The sequence below is a fragment of the Sylvia atricapilla genome, chromosome 5 (genome assembly GCF_009819655.1).
Source record: "Sylvia atricapilla isolate bSylAtr1 chromosome 5, bSylAtr1.pri, whole genome shotgun sequence".
NCBI lineage: Eukaryota > Metazoa > Chordata > Aves > Passeriformes > Sylviidae > Sylvia > Sylvia atricapilla.
Window position 1 is genome coordinate 63822085 of NC_089144.1, and position 19736 is coordinate 63841820.

Genomic DNA, 19736 nt, shown 5'->3' on the forward strand with positions numbered 1-19736 from the left:
CACCACTGTGAAAAGCAAAAAAAGCTAACCATGCTTTTATGGGATGAGGCTTGGCCCACTCTCTGGGCAGGCTGAAGCAGTCTAGAGATGACAGTCCTCCTACCTTCTGGTTACCTGTCCCTCTTCTCCCCATGCCACCTCGGGCTGATCAGAGCACCTGCCACATCCCTTCTCAAATACAGGTGGTGTGTTCTCTGAGGCAATGCCATGTCTCAGTTGTCCACCTTTTGGGAAACCTGCAGCACAGAGATCCTTGACTTCAGATCCCAGCTGCTAGTGGCTATGAATAATTGGTAATTAAAGTAAAAGTGAAGCCATACCAGGGGATTGTTGTGCCTCTAAGTTTTCTCCAGATTACTCTCAGGAGACACAGGAGAGCTACTAGAGGTAAAAAAAATAAATCTCAGCCTACAAGGTTTACACAGAGACCATCAAAATATGCGTCTGTATTGTTCTGACCTCCAGATCTTTTTTCCCCTTCACATTTTCCTAACCTTTAAAAGGCATGTAAGATAAACAGAGAAGAAGCTAGGCAGACAACATCCTTGGAAGAGATGTAGGAATATAATCAAGCCCTCAGACACACGCACACAAACACCATAATTTATCTCTTCCTCCTCCTGTTTGATATTATCCTCCGTTCTAGTATCATAATCTGTAGCTATGGAAACAGCTATGATGTCACTACAAGAGGTTTATGGATGACTTGAACAGGAAGGAAAGGTACAAGATGATGGGAGAGGAAAAAAAAAAAACCACCTACAAACAGCTGCTGAGCAGGAGATGTTCCAGGAATGGCAAGTGTTAACAAGGAAAAGATAAATACATTGACAGTGCTGGAGTTGTTGCAGACAAGAGCAGAATATAAACCGCACTTTAAAAATAAAGAATGCTTACAAATTTTGCCTACAAGTAAAAATATTCTGGGCAAGCTAAAGGACCTTCCTGAAAAAACCCAAACTTTCTTTTAAATATTCAGCAAGTTTTCTGGGACTGGATATTCTCTGAGTATTGCTGCAAGAGTCCGAGTCTCCACCAAGGCACTCCATCATCTGCTGTACCATTCCCTCCCCGAGTGTAACACTCCATCAATGCTGCAAACAGTCAGGGAGCTTGCTGGCTACCACCATCCTGTGTATGCCTCTACAGCCTGTAACTACAAAAAACCCTCATGTCTTCAAGCAAAAATAAACAGAATCTAAACTCCCTTAGGTTTAAAATGACCTCTAAGATCTTAGAGACCAACTGTTAACTAAACCAACTACCCGTGTCCCCTAGCACCACATCTATACATCTTTGAAATACCTCCAGAGATGGGGACTCCACCACTTCCCTGGGCAGCCTGTGCCAGCGCTTGACAAACCCTTGCCATGAGGGAATTTTTCATAACATCCAATCTGTACTTTAGTACAACTTGAGGCTGTTTCTCCTTGCCCTGTCACTTGTTGCCTGTGGAAAGAGGCCGCTCCCCACCTCCTTACAACCTCCTTTCAGGTGGTTTTAGAGAAATAGGTCTCCCCTGAACCTCGTTTTCTGCATGCTAAACAAACCCATCTCCCTCAGCTGCTCATCCCAAGTCTTGTGCACAAGATCCTTCAGCGACTTTGTTGCCCTTCTCTGGACAGACACCAGAAGTTCATTTTCTTTCTTGTAGCGCTCCTGTGCCTTTAAGATTTATTTCTTGGAGAACATCCAGCCTTCCTGGACTCCTTTGTCGCTCAAGACTGTCTCAAGGGACTCTATCAATCTGTCTCCTAAACAAGCCAGAGTCTGCCCCATTCAGGAGTCCGTGGTAGCTCTTCTGCTGAGCCCCCTCCTTACTTCTGGAGAATTGAAAACCAATCACTGTACCCAAAACGGTCTCCAGACACCACATCACCCAGGAGCCCTTCTCTGTTCACAGAACACAGGCCCAACAGGGAGCCTTCCTTTGCTGGCTCACTCACCAGCTGTGTCAGGAAGTTATCTTCCACACACTCCAGGAACTCCCAGACTGTCTCCTCTCTGCTGCTTCCTCTCTGTGCAAAGACATCACCACCGAATCCACTGGATCACAGCCAGTAGCAAATAAACACTCTGACCCCAAACTATAAGCAAAAAAAGAGCTCTTCTTCCTCTCTTCACCCAAGAGAAAGACCATAACCTTACAGACTCGCTGCCAAACATGCTGATGTGCTTGACTTGCTAGTAGAGAGAACAGTGTGCTGAGCCCAACACGCTTGAGATGTGCCCAGCCTCTGTGCCAGGCACACCTATGTGCAGGAAGAGGCACACATGGTTCTCACCCACGAGCTCAGGTGCTGGGTGTCCATGCTCAGACCTGTTCTGGCCACCCTGACTGACGGTGAGAGTACAGCAGACAGGATGACAGAGAGGGTGGGGCAGTCACATACGTCCTTGGAGACATCGTGCACAGGCTGGGGGAAAATTCAACATCAGTTTGCCTGATGGGGAGGAGGAAGGGGGAGGGCACAGTAAATCTGTCCTGCACAGACACCAATGTCAATGGCAGAGAAGGAGCAAACCACAGGGATCTCAGATGAATGAAAAGCACCAGTGTTTCAGACCATCTCTGTCCCATCAGTTTCCTGAGCATGGTGAGTGGGATCAGAGATTTTAAGTGAATGCCACAGATTAGTTTTGCCTCTGCTGTCAGCTCCAGATGGGGAATCCCCAGACAGACTCTCTGTTCTGCCTGTGATCATTAGGACTTAGGTAGGTATACAGGTATCTCCTGTATTTGCTCATCTTCCCTTCCAAAGACGTTAGAGACAACTGCAGGGGATAAAGAAATTGGGAGAGACTGAAGTCTGAAGAGAGTGGGAGAGACTGAAGTCAGTAAGGGCAACTGCAGAGACAGTTCAAGATGGGATCTTCAGCACTTCTCTCAATTTTCTGTTCCTGCTGGCCTTGGCTGTGACAGCCCCAGTCCCTGAAGTTCTCAGGGATCAGCTCCCGCTCTTCTGTTACAGTCACTTGCCCTCATCTTTGATCCTGACCTCTCTCATCCTCTTCTCTCTTGTTCCTGACCTACTGACTTACTCCCTCTCGATCTCCAGCCCACCTTTTCCTTTCCAAGGGGAACCTCTGTCACAAATGTTGTGGAAAACCCGCGCGCTGTGATTTCTCCCCCTGAAAACGTCCCAGCAATTTGTATGATGCACCCTCCTGTGTCTGCATCTATATGAAATGCACATCTTTTGGGGTGGGAACTCTCTACCCCTTCATGTCAATGTCATGCCTAGTACAGTAAGGTTCTGCTTTTGCTTGGCACAGCAAATGCAGCTGTTATTAGGAACAGCTCAAAAGCACCAAAGGAGAGTAAAAGAATAGCTACGAAAACAATTCCAAGTGTTGTGTGTGTTTTCCAGTTTCTTTTATGCTTTGTGGGCAAGGTTCTCTTTCTGGTTTTTATGAAACCATTTTTTCTCTTCTGCATTTTATATTTGGGACATCGACAACAAAGCTTATCTTGGTGAAGAAACAGAGATTGTGCTTTTTTAAATTGGCAGGTGACACCAAGCAGGATTGCAAAACGGGGGAATCAGATAAGAATTCAAAACAATCATGACAAATTGAAGGGTACAGGATGACACTCAAATGGGACAGATACAAAAATCACACACTTAGGAAGGAAACTCTACCTCCACACACACAGGATAGAAAATGGCTCATGAGGCATCAGACTTCTTGGACAGGATCTGTGAGCCACAGCACATCATAAGCTGCACAGAGATGAGCAATGAAGTTACGGTAAAGAAGTTAAACCAAATAGGAGCACTGGCTGTAACAGACATGAAGGAGCACTCCTGGTCTCCTCGGCCAGCACAGGACCCAAATACAGCACTGTGCTCTAGTAGTGCCATTCAAGAGAGAGATGGGCTAGCTGAAGGAAGCACAGAGAACCAGGAGAATGGTCAGAGCTGAAGGAGAAAAGATACAAGAGAAAGAGCTGAAGAATGCGTCTGAGATATGATTTAGCCTAAGGAACACAAAGGAGAAACATGGCAAAGACAAAGGAAGAGTTTTGTTACACCCACAGTTAAAAGGACAGTGAATTAGAGCAAGCAAAGCAGAGAGGAGTTACAGAGGGGGTAAAATTTTTTCAGTGACAAAGCAAAGGGCAATGATGACAGCCTGGACATGCTGTGGACTGTCCATACATGCTGGGCAAGCCTGTTAAAGAACATGCTGGACAGATATTTGATATTCTGCTTTAAAACAATTTTTAAAACTGTTCCTTTGCCCATTTCCTATGATTTAAAAGCTTTTGGTGAGAGGTAAGTTTCTCTGGCATTTCAGCACAGCCCAGAGCCCAACCTGTGAGCATTCAGGACCAATGGAGATGTTAGCCTGCAGGGTTCTGCCAGGTAACACCATTGTTCCAGGTCTTGCCAGCACCTTTATGGATCAAAGTCTATAACGAACAGAGAAGGCAGCTGGCCTTCACAGCTTCTCAAGTCCCTCTGGCGAATACCAATGCCTTGTGGGATGATCTTTCCCATTTTTCAGGGAGCTGTATGTGACTGCTCTCACTTTGACCTTCCAGAGACAGATGTCAACACAGGCCCTGGAAGGGGAGCAGGAGAGGGAACAATGAGAAAATAGAGCGAGCCTCAGCTTCTCCAAACGTATGTCCCATTCAGTGGTGATGTTGAAGAAAACCAAGGGAGCAAACCATCCTTCAGCCAACATAAAAGTCCCTCTCCCTCCACAACATGACACAGACAGGCTAATGCCCATCAAGTGGAGACAGTGCTCCATGTGCATAGCCCCCTGGGTTTCGGTGACACTGCTGCTCATCTGTATCAGAATCTAGCTCAGGAGCAGCTCCAGGGGTTCATGTCTGGAAAACGCCTCCCTTCCTCTGGCTATTCTGCACATGTCCTGTGAGTAAGCAAAAGACTGTTCCTTGGCATCATTCTGTCAGTGGCCTGATCAGACAGCCACTCTTTATACAGCCCACTGGGCGTATACAACATTGTATAAATACACACTATTACGGATCATTGTTACTTCTGTTCAATAAGTAAATCCTAATGGCACAGACAGCTTTTTAATTTAGTCCTGACTCTGGATTTTCCCAGGTATTCTGAGATGTGGCAATGCCTTTGCCTATGGAGACAGAGGCTGCTCCTTCACTCGTGTGCGTGGGCAAGTCGTCATAGAAGTATTTTTGCCATCAAAATTACCCAGTTCTGAAGGTTACCTGAATTCAGGAGTGGCCCCAAAACAGAAGCACTTGTGCTTTTCTGAGGATGGACCTCAGTCTGCTGGTGTGGCCAAATGAGGGAGTATTCAGGGGCACTCCATGCTGTAAATGAGGGGGAGAAGGAACGTGCCTCTACTCTTCCTGCATGAGGAACTAATTGCTAAATGCCCTGTCTGGAGTGAAATTATCATCTGTGCTTATTTTCAAAAGAAAAGGTGAATTCTGTACTACTAGGGGAAATAGTTTCAAAAGAGAAGGCTTCCAGTTAATTACCTTGGTCCACATTAGAGTATGCAAACAGCTCAAGAAACATAAAATTAAACATTAAAACATAAAAATTTAAACATTAAATAATGTTTAGTTCTCATTTTTTGTTATCGACCAGTTATCCTTCCAAAAGTAAGAGAAAGACCTATAAATAATATTCCACATTTAGAGGGCAGAGATTTCCTAGTAAGGGTGAGGAAACAACCTCATTTTATAAATGGAGTGATTAAGCTATAGAGGCCATGAGTCAGAAAGGTACTTCAGCATGTGGCTAGCTTTAAAGACATAAACAATCCTAATGAAGTCAGCAGCACTGTCTGTGAGCTTAAATTTAGGCACAGACCTGAAAATATCTTCTTAAATTGGGATCAGAGAGGAAAAGCATGTAACCTTTAAAAAAACCCCAACAAACCAGTTTTAGCCTACCCATTCACTACAGACACAGGGATGAGGACACCATAACAGCTGTAAGCCCACCACTGAATGCCTTTGCAAACTCTTCTCAGGGGTCTTGCCCACGGGCAGAACTACTGCAGTTGCCTTGAGTCCTGCAGCTAGAAGAAGCCCTCTCGTGCGTCTCACACTGGTGTCTTAGCCTGAGCTAAAGGTGACTGCACTTTCCTTGACCTCACCATCTGGCAGGACAGCTCCACCACCATCACCTGGGACCCACCTGGTGCGGCCCACAGTCAGGACAGGGATTTATTTCCAGGCCCAGGTCACCAATCCTGTCACGATTTGACTTCCCAGCTACCCTCCCGACCAAATATTCATATACTTTTGCGCACCACTGCTGCGATGTGGCCAAAGTTGGGCCTTATTCATTTAGGCACCCAAGTTCATTATCTATCTCCAAACACACAGTCTAACTTCCCAGGGCTGAGCTAAGTTCAAAAGCCTCACAGGCATCAAGGAGGTCTCCAGGCTGCTCCCCACCAGTAAGAAGAACCAACGCCGAACAAGGAGCATAGGCACTCTTATTCGCTTTGAATGGAAACAAATCCAGCGGTCTCAAAGCACCATGTAAAACTGGGCAGTAAATAACAAGCACTGAGCAAATGGGGAAAGCTAGTGATGGAAAAATGAGAATTATTTCCCTTTCCAGGCCACCTGAGGTGTCCAGCTGAAGCCAACTGGGTCTTCCCCACCTGTCACAGCCACAAAGAGGAATGCACTGCACAGTCCAAGGGCTAACGACTGCAGTGATTAACTGAGCTTGCCTCTTTGACTGCTCACCCCAGCCCCTAGTCCCAGCAATGCTCTTTCCCCTTCTGAAAATAAAAAACAGCATTTTTCACCCATTACATAGCAAACTTGTTTAACCGCTAGACACAGCAGCACGATAAGAACAATAACTTTAACTGGAGGGGGCTTCCTGTTATCCTGGCTATAGCCATATCCTGAGCAAATAAAAACTTAGGCTTTTGGTCCCAGCACTGACATAGCTCAAGTTCTGGTTATTATTTCATAAACAGGAAGCGCCTCCGAGTTCTCATCTCCGTGCACGAACTTTGGGGTAAAGACCTTTACTCCGCCTCACTGGGGCCACCTCCCTGACGAGCAAGTTTCGCGTGCTTGGGTGGGATTTGAGGATGCATTCAAAACCCAGCAGGGCTGGCCTGTTTCTAGCATTGAATGGGATCTGATCCAGGACAAGCAGAGGGTCAGAATTTCTGGCTTTCCCAGCCCCACTGTGACAAGGAGAGCACGCAGGCAGGTCCCTGCCCGTGCTCAGCTCCGGCAGCAGCACCGCTGGCGAGGTGCAATTTACAAATATTACCCAGATTAATTCCATGAGCCACCCACATAGAAAACTACCGATGTGGCTGCTAAAAATACACCCTGAATTGCAACAAAGTTGTCAAGAACAAGTAAGGAGCAAAGCGAAGAGGAACAAAACCAAAACAGAGATAATCACTGTTTAGAAAATAAAAGTTAATACATATAAATACCTTTCTTTACACAATTGTGAAGGATACCAGGTACCAGCTGCCAAGGAAATCACTGGAAACACCCGTCCTAAGCAAAAATCCACCCAGAGCCTGTGATGTCTGGCAGACCCCCTCTCAAACTGAGGTTCCCCCTGGACAGTAGAGCCTGGCTGTGTCTCCTGCCCAGCAGGAAATGTCCCGAGGTGAGTGCACAGGTGAGGGTAACCCTGCCTAGAGGAGGGTCCTGACCACCAGACTCTTGCCTGGCTCAAGCCATTCACCTCCTCTGCAGAGAGAACAGCCACTCTTGGTGAAGACACATCTCTGCTGCTCAGAAGCATGGAAGCCACTAGTTTGGCCCAGCTCTGGAGAAGAGGCCATACAGGATTACACCTGATGAGGTCTGCTTTGGAACTCAACTAATTTCCTTGTACAGCTCACAAACGAAACTAAAAACCAGGTCAAACATTGCGCAGCAGTGTTACTTCTGTTTTGTTTCACTTGTCTCATTTTTATGTCCTTCATTTTACTGCTATGCTCTCCACCACCCAGGAAAAAAAAAAAAAAAAAGGATGAGGAAAAACCCAGGAGAGGAGAAGACAAGAGCAAAACCTCCAAATTCTTTAAAACAAATGGGAAAATTCTCCTGGCACAGTGTGTGTGGGAGAGGATTTCATGCCAGATATTCACTTATTTATCATGCCTCGCCTATTAATATCAGGTGAGGCACCATTCTGCTTCCCAGAACTGGTATTTAAGCCAGCTGCTCTGCACAAGCACACACCACCCTCACCTGCACGTCAAGAACGCTGGGTGACTTTCTGCGTGCGCTCTACGTTATCACTCACTTAAATTTCTACTGGAACCACTTCATAAGGCCTTTGAGGTGTCACATTTCCTCCCGGGGTGCTTTTTCTGTCTGAGAGCCTATGTTCTGAAATGGGCACGGCGAGGATACGGTTTCATCCCTCGCCTGCCGTGCGGTGGTGGCGGTGGGCGCGCATGTGCTCGGCCGCGGGCAGGAGCAGAGCCGTGCCTGCCCGTGGCAGCGCTGATCCGAGCCCCTGGGCTCTCCTCGGGGGCCTCGCTCTACCTGATGCTCCAGAGCAGGGCTGCACAGCGAACTGCTGCCGCACACAGCGTCAGGTCCTTGCCTCCCCCCAAGGAGGGAATTGCATCCCCTGGGATAAGTAAGTTTTTTATCTAGCCACTGCGATATTGCAGGGAATTCTAAGGACCTCTCATGGCAACTAGGAGGCGAAAAACAATCATTAACCCCTCCTCCACCTCCCTCGAAGCCATTCAGCAGCAATTTAACTCGCAAGCATACCGCAACACAACAGAGAGAAAACAATTTCTATCAGCCTTAACGCTACCTCCGGCTCCTGCCATTTAGGATATTCACCTATTTTGAAGGTTTAGGCATGCTGCAGAGCCTGGCCGCAGATCTTTCCGTATCTGCTGCGGGGAATTTGTTTCTACGGGTCACTTTCAGGGTATTTTTATATTTTTTTTCCATCTGCTCTCTTTTTCCAGTCAGGCAGGAGCAGGGGCGCCGCTGAAGTTAGGATGCTCTAAGGAACCGCTAAACTTCCACCGCACGCTGCGGTGCAGCCCCGCCGCCCCCTCCCCAGGAAGAAGCCGGCGCCCCGCTCGCCCGGCAGTGGCCGAGGCCTCTTCTCCTCGCCTCTTTGCCCCGCTCCGCCGCCCTGCCCGGCTCCGGGGAGGCGGCCGGCCGGGAAGGGGAGCGCGGCCGCGCTGACCGCAGGCCCCGCGGCCCCTCCGCCCCGGACCCGCCGGGCGCCGCCGCTCCCCGAGGGGCCCCGCACCGCCCCGCACCGCCCGCCGGATGCGGCCCGGCGAGGAGCGAACTCGAGAGCAATCGCCGCATGACCTCCCCGGCCGGCGGCGCCCGGGAGGCGCTGGGCCGGCTCGGCGGCGTGGGGGGGCGATGCCGGCCGGGCCTCACCGGCCCGCTCACAGCGCACGGGGGCCGGCCCCGGGGCTCCGCCGGGCGGGGGCCGGGCAGGTAGGCGGCCGGGCGGCGAGCTCCGCGCTGCGGCGGGGGGCGGCGGCGGGCCGTCCCCGCCCGCGGCGGGGCCCCGCTCCCGGGGGAGGCGCCCCGCTCCCGGGGGAGGCGGCGGCGGCGGCCCGGGCGCGGGGCGGGGAGCGGAGCGGGAGCGGAGGGGGGGCTGGCCGGCCCGGGGGCCGGGGCCGCTCGGCGGCGCAGGCGGCCACCAGAGGGCGCCGGCGGCGGGCCGGCCTCACCGGCACCCCGGGCCCGCCGCGGCCCCTCCGCCGGCACCGGCCCCGGCCCCGCCGCCCCCCGGCGCCCCGCCGTGCCCGCGCTCCGGCACCCCGCGCCCCAGCGCGGCCGGCCCCCTGCGCTAACGAAAAGGCTCCTCTTTGTCCGCCCGCCTCCGGCGGGGTCCGAACTCCCAACGCCGGGGGAGACGGGGCTGCCCAGAAATAACCCGGCGGGCCGCCGGTAACTTTACACCGCCCGCCGAGCGCCCTCCGCTCGAGCGCTGCAGCCCGGGCTCGATTTCCTCCTCAGATAAGTTTTAGCGGCCCCGCTACGGGGAGGAAAGTACCGTGTCCCCGCGCCGCCCGCTCCGCGCCCGGGTCTCCGCCGAGCGGGCCCCGGGCGGGATGGCGCGGCCGCCGGGGGATGTCCCTCCGCTTTATGTAACGCTCCCCGGGCAGCGCCGAGGGTGACGGGCAAGGGTAAACGCGTCGCGAGGGGATTTAAATTAACCTCGATACAGCTCCGATTTTTTTTCTTTTTCAACAGACACCCTGGACTACACATCAATCTAACACACACAGCCGTACATATACACACACACAAACGTACATACATATATTTATATATAAATATATATAATTATTGTGATTTTTTTTTTAACCCGAAAGAAACTAAGTTGGGGTACTTGGGCTTGTCGCCGCAGCCCGGGCTGGGCTGAAGGAGAAGCCGGAGGAGCTGACAGCAGGCTCCAGCAGCCCTGTCCCCGCCGCCGCTGCCCGCGGAGTCCCCGCGCCTCGGAGGAGAGGAGCCACGGCGGGGGGAACTCCTGGGAAACCGGCGAACGGAGCGGGGTAGCCGGTCCTGGGAAAGCCAACTGCGGCGAGGGGCAGGCGGGCAGCAGGCACACACACACAGACACACACGCACACACAGACACACACGGAGGCGCAGGGCAAGCTCCGTCCACCTCATTGTTCTGCTCGGCACCGGCACGGACTTCACCCACCGCCCCCCGCCGGGGACCGAGCGCCCGGGACCGCGGGGCCGGGGCCGGCCAGAGACGGGGGCGACCCGCGCCTCGCCTCGCTGCCGCCGGGCTCCGGCTAGGGCGGGGGTGCCCCGCCGCCTCCCCGCAACATCGCCCGGGGGAACGGCGGCCGGGGGGCCGGGGACCCCCCGCTCCCCCCTCCCTCCCCCGCTGCGGCCGGGCCGGGGGTGCCGGCGGGGCCGGCCGGGCCGGGGCTTACCTTCGTACATGGGGGCCATCGGTGCAAGGACGCCTGTTATTCATGGCAACGCCGCCACGAACGACGCGAGATCGCAGCCCCCCAAACTCAACACACATCTGCCATCTTGAGCGGGTGTCTCTCGGCGGAGGCGAAGCTGCCGCCTGCCTTCTGCATCGCTGCCCACCTCAGCGCGGGGGGAGCCGGGCACATCCAGCCCCGCTGCCGGCCCTCCGACGCGGCCGGGGCGGGCGGGCGAGCGGGCGGGGGGCGGCGGCGCCGGGCCGGGCCGGGCCGGGCCGGGGCCGGGGCGAGGCGCGGGGCCGGGCAGGGGCGGCAGCGGCGGGGCCCCCCCGGCTCGGGACGGCGGCGCTGGGGAGGGAGGGAGGGAGGGAGAGAGGGAGGGAAGGAGAGAGGGAGGGAGGAAAGGAGAGGGAGGGAGGGAAGGAGGGGGGCTGGCGCCGTGCCCCCGCTCTCAGCGCGGCATGGCTGCGTGTGCCGGGGCGCCCGCAAAAGTTGCACTGGGGGTGAGAGAAAGGGAGAGAGAGACGGAGGGAGAGAGAGGGAGACGGAGACCGAGACGGAGAGGAGGAAAGAAAAAAAAAAAAAAAGAGAGAAAAAAAAAAAAAAAAAAAAGGCAGCGAAGGGAGTTTGCAAATAATCAAGCGCCGATGGCACCGATCGCGGCTTCCCAGAAGGAGCGGGAGCGAGCGAGAGAAACCCTCTGCTGAGATTATGTGGGATCTTGTTTAACAACACATTTCAATCAGGAGAAAAAAGGAACAGTCAACAGAAGTTGGTGAAACACTTCTGTCTTCCCCCCCCCCTCCTCTTTATAGAAAAGAGAGGAAAGGAAAAAAATAAAAAGGCAGCTGATTGAAGCTTTGCAACTCACTGGCTGTGGGGATCATATAATTTGTGCTTATGTTTTACAATAGCATGGAAAATTCCTACCTCTCCCCCTCTCCCCAAATAAATCTTCTATTCCCTCAAGGCATTTCACAATCTGGTTCACTGACAAAAGTTCCAATTTATCTTATATTTATTTTCGTTTAGCTTACTCGCAGTGTAAATATTTAGCGGATGCATTTAAAATAAACATACGTTGTTGCTTTTAGGAGTCAGGTTGTGTTTTTGTTTTGTTTGGTTTTGTTTTAAAAAGGGAACCACATCAAAGAAGTGTTTACTAACTGAGATTGACAGCCTATTCTCCCCCTCCCTCTCTTCCTCCCCACCAACCCCCCCGGGTTTTTTTTTTTTAATTTTAAATCATCCGTCTCTCCGATTGAGCTCTTGCTGTAGGAGCACCAACCCGACCAGCATCATTTTTGTCGGTGCGTAGAGGAAAGCTGTAGGTGAAGCCCCAGGAAGCCCCTTTGCCTGACAGGAGCTTTACAAAGGAAGGTCAGTCACCAGGTACCCATTACGCAGGCAAAGGAAGCCGAGACTCATGCAAAGCCTCTGGCAAAGGTGGAAACAAAACCTCGGGCTGTGATCCTGCGTTAACAGCCGTCTGGATCTGCCTGCCTGGAGCTCCTCACAGATGAGCAGTCTGGGGCTGGACCGGCGAAGACATAACTCCCTTTGTGCCTGCTGTTAGTGCTGATCCCTCCAAACGCTGCCTCTCGCTGCTGCTGGTGCCGCTCAGAGCTCTCCCACTTTGGTCACACAGGGCTCAACACCCGGCTGCTCCCACTGATGTCTCGAGGACGAGGCAAGAGGTAACTTTCACTTGGGGATTTCAGTGCGAGGCAAGCGCTCCAGCCAGCCTGGCCCTTGTCTCGGGGCGCTGCGGGTGCCCACGCTGGCAGATTAAAGCAGGCCAGGGAACAAGCCAAGCTGAGCAGCCGACGGACCAGGATGGCCACGGCTGGGCTGTGAGGATGCGATCCCCAGGCTCCTGTGGGCCATCTTGTTTGCGAGCTATCTTCAGTGGTGTGCATGATTTTTCTCCCTCCCCTGAAAAATGCCTGGAACTACAGGAGAGCTGTCTCACGCACCATTAGCATTCTGTTTGCAACGTGAGGCTGAGGATACATTTTAAATGGGGAGTGCCGCGCAGGGCTGGTGGAGGTGATTGAGGGCTCAAAAGTGGGCTGGGATGGCACTGGAAGAGAATGTACAGCAGAGGGAGCAAAACCTGCTCCCGTCTCAATCCCTGCTTCATTTTGAGAGTGATCCCGAGATCAACCACCACTAAATCTTGGAAAGAAATGGACCTGCCTCCCAGCTGGACCACTGGGGAAGTCCAGGCCAGAGGTGGAGGACAAGCATGCAGATGACAGCAGGCACAGTATTTGAACTTGTTTCTTGTCCCTCTTTTATTTAGCTACGGCAACCTCAGGGTTCAGCTCTAGGCACGAGTCAAAAGCCTCACGTTTTACTAAAACGTGTTTCTGGTCATTGTAATTCTGCACTGCTCTCTTCTTTATGATGGAGAACCCTAAATGCTTTTCAAGGCTACTGATGCTTCTGATCCCAGCCTGCCTCCCTGCAGGGGGAGGCACAAGAGGAGATATGGAGAAGTGTTGGGGAATTGTTGGAGAAGTGTTGGAGAAGAGCAGAGGACAAAACTAGAGGAGCAGGCTGCTACAGGAACCAGCTTCACTTCTTGGCACTGAATTCTGCTGCAGCATGGCTCCAGGTCAGTCACATCACCCTCGCTCTCCTCAGCTGCAGAATGGGGGCAGATTTACCAGTCTCTGCTGATAGTTTCTTCTTCCTTTCTTTCACCCTGGGCTATCCCATAGCCTGTGGGATCTGTGTTAACTGCACGTCCATCAAAGCTGGCATGACACAGGAGCTTAAAATATAAACCAAACTCACTCCTTGCCTGAAGAGAAGGAGGAAAGGATCATCAGAGGTGTCTGCAGGACTCCCCATGTGTGGCCTGGGCATGGAAGTGGTGCTCCCAGGCCCTGTGGCTGGTGTGTGGAGCACAAAGGGGGACACAGGAACATCCAAACCTGTGTGTGACATACCTAGGCAAATGCTAAAGCTGTTGGCTTCAAAGCACGGGTTATTCTGCTTGTCTTAGGGAAAAGGTGCTGAACCTGATGGACTGCTTGGCTGGTCCAGGACAATTCCTGAATGCTTCTCAGGTTCAATATCGCCAAGGACATTATATGCTCTCATCCACTTACAATTTGTCCCAAGATAGGAAAATTAACGGGCATGTTTTCACCAACAAGGACCATTCTGGTCTTACGTGTTTCTAAATGTTGTTGCCAAATGAGGCCACATTTGGTAAATAAATACCAGCCCCAACAGGTCCTGACCTCTGCCCCAGACTGGCTATGAGAACATGGTGCATAGACAATGCTGGTGTTTTGTGGGCATGTAGAGGGAGCAGGGATTTGCCCAGTTGGGCACAGTCTTCCTCCCCAGCTCACGCAGGGGCCTCGCCCTTATGTGTCTCTTTCAGGGAGGACTTAGGGCATGTGACTGGAGCCAAGGAGGTACGACCCCTTGCTCTACTTCCCCACTGCTGTGAGCGGATGGGGATGCCCTCTAGAGATGGCCCGCCTCTGAGACTACAACCTTCTTTCCGTTCTCCCCAAAACTGAGCATCCATGCAAGGATGTTACACCCTTTGTCGTCTGGGTCCCTGAGCCAAGGCCAGAGCTGTGGTGTGAATATACCTGTTGAGAGACAGTTGTCAGCAGCGAAGCCCCAGGGCAAGGCTGTTCTGCCGGAGAGACCATGGTCCACTCTCTTTGTGCCTGAGACTGCAGGGAGTGTCACTGGAATTTTGAATCCTGAGAGACTTTCCCACCTCAACAGACTACCTCTTATCTTTGTCCCCTTCACTTTGTGGGAGGATGACAAACCAGCACTGGAGAAGCATCTTTTAATGCCTCATGTGCAGGTTTTTTCATTTCTCCATTTCTATATTTGGGTCTCCCATAAACACAGTGCTGGTCTGGGTGCAGCATGCCCAGCTATGTCCAGTGTGGCTGCTGGATGGTGGTGGCAGGCACTAAGCCAGGTAAAGGAGGGGTGGCCTTTTTACAGCACTGAGCCAGCACTCAAAGGAGTCCCATTTCTGCTCCACTTATGCAAGTCTTGGTGGTCTTGGCATTTAACTCCTCCAGAAAGGCACATGGTGTTTCACTGGTGTGTCTCAGGGTAACAACCTGAGCCTACACTTGATTGCAGTGGGGGCAGCAGGAGTTACTGTTTCTTGCTGGAAATGGTGAGAGTTTGGGCGTCTTTTTCTTTTCCCTTAGAAATTACTACAGATTTGGAAAGTCAAGTTTAAGAAGAAAGGCAGATGAGTTTTAGAACATAGTTTTTGGTCATCACTCCCATTTTATGGGGGTTGTGTGAGCCAACACAAGATGCCCTTTGGTCTCTCAGAGCCAGAAACACTATGGTGGTATAACCTCCTCTTCTTTAGTGCCTCTGCCAAACCCTGGCTGTGCCAAGAGCATTTGAGGGGCATTGCCAGAGGTGCCTGCTGCTGAGATGCAATTTATTTCTCTTCATCCCAAAGCTGGAGTGTCTGTGGCTCCCACATTTCTTGGTTCAGTGTCCATCCACTGCATTTATTTCTTTGGAGAGATTGAGCCTAAAACTGTATTAATATAAGACTGTATGGTACACTAAAAACAACACCACCAACAAACCAAAACCAACCAAACAAACAAAATTAAAACCCAACCCCCAAAAGCAGAAGAGAAAGTCTGTAAGTACACAGAGTGAACATGTCCTCTTCAGTGACAATCTTTCATACTTGTTTGCCTTCATGGTGGAACTGGAATGCAGCAAGTTGTTAACAAGGATCAGGACCAAAATCTTTCACATTAAGCAGAGCAAAATATTTTTTAACACCACAGGAAGGTCTCCCAATGAAATACACCCAGTTGTTTTATTTTTAAATGTAAATCAGTGAGGGAATGGACAGTTTAATTAAAAGCAAAATTATTAGGTAAGTGCCGAGGGAATCTATATTATTTGCTGGGTACACTCAAATATTTTTACTGGTGAGTCAATTTCAATTTTAAATTTCTTTCCACCTACTAAGACTAGCTCAGAGAGTAGCCACTGTGATGTGGAATATTTGGGGAAGGATTTTTCCATGGATAGCAGGAATGACTGTTCTGTGTGCAAGTTGTGGATGCCCAGGCAGCCTGCTATGGTATGTCCATTGCATCTCTGCTAATCACAGAATATTCTGAGTTGGAAGGGTCCCACAAGAATCATCATTAGCAAACACCTGCTATAGGCTGCCTCTGTGAGCATCACCTGAAGAAAATCCTGTCCCTTGAGGCAGAGATTTTAGGTTGCTGCTAGTGACTTCAGTGTCACCTATCCCTCCACACACAAGCCTTTTTGCAGGCAGGTGTTTTGTGGAAGCCTCTGTGCCACCTCCTTCAAGCCCATGCATCCCTCTTCCTCATGGCAAATGATATAGATGGACTTCCAAGCACATCAGAAAACAGCCAGCATACTGGGCTGGGACTATGACTGCTTATTTTGTGAGGTTCTGAGGGAAGGCCCTTATCTTTGAACACATATGGAACATATGCTGCATACCATGGGGGACTGATGGCTCTGTCACAGCTGAAGTTCAAAATAAGACCTGAAGAACCTACAGCACAATTACCCCGTGCACCACTGAGTGGGGCTTTATCAGAACTCAGATATTTTTACTCAGCCTGAACATCAGTGGCTCCCTCAATGCAGCTCGTTTGATGTAAATGCCCCTTTCAGGGGGTAACAAATGGACCTACAGCAGAGGCACACAGAGGGATGAGATTAATTCCCACCACGACACCAGATGATGCTGACAAAGCCTTAGTGGCCTCAACAGGAGTGTGGCAGTGAGGAACAGGACAGATGTTGTAAAACACTCCAGGTACTGTGGATGGAGGGAAGGTGCGATGTGAGCCTGATCAGTGCCCGGGGGAAGGCACAGATCTGGGTCACCTCACCCGGGCCTGACACCACATCTGATCACATTCCTCAGCTTGCTTCCTCATCAGGAGTATCGCTGAAATAAATGCCCTAAAAATTATGTGGCCTCTGCATTTGAGAGGTCAAACACAATTTCCTATCGTCGAGCTTTTGCAGTTGGCTCAGGTAGTGTTGCAGGATCTTGGATCCCTTTCTTCTTATTATTAATAAAAGAAACTTTGAAATATATTTTAAAGAAAAGTGCTTATCAGATAATGAAATTCTAGCTGTGGTTGTCTTTCAAACAACCAGGGCCATGATTTAATTGGAAGTAATTATAGTCTTTTCTGAAGTATAATTTTTAGGGTATTTTTTCCCTTGACATTTGCAGTGTGGAAATTAAAAATAAAACGATGTCAGAATCACGAGATTTCAATCTGTCTTCAAACAATAATGTGGGCTAGTGTCAGAGGTTTGTCCTTGGCTGGAAGGGAGAAAAATTCACTGAAGAAAATTCTTCTGGTGAAAATCGCCAATAGCACCTACTGGTGCATTTGCTGTGCTGAGAAATTCCTGAGAGACTGCTGCTTCCCAGACCTCACTGGAAACCCTCCTACCTCTGCTGCAGTGGGAAAGGGCACATCAGTACCTTGCTCCTGAGAGTGCCACATTTGTGATGCAGGCTTTGCTAATTATTCCACCAATAAAGCTGCATTAAAGGCCCACTTAGAGCAAGGAAAAAAAATCCTATTCTACACTACAAAAAAATGAAATGTAGTCTTTGTATCCTGCTGATAGTTATTTCCATATTTCTTTTTCCCCCAATATTTTTTAAAAATTTTTAAACAGGAAAATTTTCAAATTACCTTTCTAAGCTTTACCCTGTTTTCACTTTGCAATTCCTCATCCTCCTTTGGTGAAACCATCAGTGTATCTCCTAAACTTTGATTCACACTCTCTGTTTTACTGCAAGTGCCATTTTCAAGGGAGGCACAGTCTCTGCCAGCATCAACTCAACCTTTTTAGTGGCCAGTGGCATCAGCAGGGCCCTGTAGGCAAAGCCTGAGCTCCTACCAGCCTGTGTGGCTCTACTGGCACTGGGGATGCTCTGATGCCCCCAGACACATATGCAGCTTTAAATACAACCACTCAGTGGACAGTTTGGCTCAGCCTCCTAAATCACATTCTCCTGACTTCAAATCATTTCTGTAGGCATGTGGATGCACACATGAAGAATCATCTCGCACTCCAAATTCTCTGCTTCTGCATCTGAAATCTTCCATCTAATACCGATTTAAAATCCATTCCTGAACACCCGTCAAAGGGAAAGGAAGGGACTATTTCAGATTAAAAGGACAACATATATAAAAAGAAAGCGTTCCATCCAAGGCTGTGATTCACTGTATGAAGTGCTGTAGAGGATTGTATGAGGGATGTGCAGTTCTGCAAACTGTGTTGACTTTTTGATGAAGCATTAGGTGAGGTTCCCTATCATTACAGACTCTATGGAGTTAATAACAGGATGATTTACAAGCCAAATTCCTACTGGGCAATGCCTGCCTGGCCCACTCATGTACGCCACCTCACTGCTCAGCTTTATTTGTTCCATTTCACTCTTCATCTTAAAAATCCCATTGCATAGTCTTTCCAGTGAAGAGCAGCTATGTTTCATCTCAGCCATGCCTTCAGCAACAAGGGGAGGGATTTCCCTCTACTCTTCAGCCTCTGAAACAGTCTTTTCAAAGAGAGGCATTTTATTATATAGGAAAAAATTATACAGACTGAGGTAAAACTTTGGTCAGGCCTTATAAAACAAACTCAGTGACTTTAAAGTCTAAAACTTTCTCTATCGCTTTGCCAGAGCTGATCTTCTGTGCTATACTTCAGGGATAAGTAGGGATGTGCTGACAGAAACCTCGTGGCTTCCAACCTGTGTGCTGTGTGGAGCCTCAGGGGATTTTCTGGAAAGCAACTGCTGTTCTCAAGTTAAACGTTTTTATCCCCCTTCCCAAAATGGCCATCAGACCAGCAATGTTTCAAAGACAAGCACACATGCTTACTTCCACGTCTTTCATGCTGTCAACAGAAAATATTTGAAATTGCAGGCAAAGTTTCCAAGAAAGCCGAGATGGAGATTTTCTTTGCTTTAAGTTTCCGAGTACCTTCCAGCAGTCCTTCTCCTGTCTTTGCACCACTCCCTTGCTCAGCTGGGAGCCTGGAGATCTGAGCCCATGGCTTGACCACGGGTCTGTCTGGGGACTCTGTGTTTAGGTACTGTGGGCCAAGGAGTACATTTGGTCCACGCAGTGCTGGCCACAACACAGCCCTGAGCTTGGCAGGAGCCTTCTGGCCAGGGGTGGAAAACTCCTCTAGTATTTACACTTATTTGGCCATGCAGTGGATATTATCCTTTTTTCCAGCCCAGATCCCTATGCGAGCCAAACCCGGCCATGATGTCCATCACCGTTAATGCTGTACCGATAGGTAAGCAATTGGTGAAAAGTTTGACACAAAAGCATTATGCCTCGCTGATTAGTCACAGCCTGTGATTTTTACAGCTTTAAGAATTGTGATCATGAGGTCTTGTCTTGCGACCCTGCTGCCCACCCTCTTCCACGCAGAGAGAGAGAGCACTAAATATTTACTACTTCTTGAAATAACACCCAGCCACACTCACCCTTACTGCTGCAGAGCAGTTCATCTAATTGAAATAAGAACGTAAGTAAATTGTTTGTCAAGGCAGTTTATTAGGAAAAGATTGCTGTGTCAGGAGCTCCCTCACTGCGAGAGATGCTGTGTTGTCTCTCTTAATATTTAATGTCATTTTAATAATATTTCCCAGTTAGGGGTGCAGGCTGATGCTATAGACTAAAGCCTGCCAAAGTGGGGAAGAATTAAAGCTTGAGGTCAGCTTCATTCCATTGACTTTTCCACCTGAAGGCTGGGCAAAGAGC

The 19736-nt window shown here is 50.2% G+C and overlaps 1 protein-coding gene across 2 annotated transcripts in view; it reads right to left on the minus strand.

The window, feature by feature from the left end:
- Positions 1 to 11147, minus strand: part of HIPK2 (homeodomain interacting protein kinase 2) — a 130776-nt gene extending 119629 nt beyond the window's left edge. For both annotated transcript variants that reach the window (XM_066319776.1, XM_066319775.1), the window contains exon 1: positions 10906 to 11147. In XM_066319776.1, coding sequence (XP_066175873.1) covers positions 10906 to 10924 — 19 coding nt within the window. In that variant the 5' untranslated portion in view covers positions 10925 to 11147. The remainder of the gene's footprint in view (positions 1 to 10905) is intronic.
- Between the last annotated feature and the right edge of the window lie 8589 nt (positions 11148 to 19736).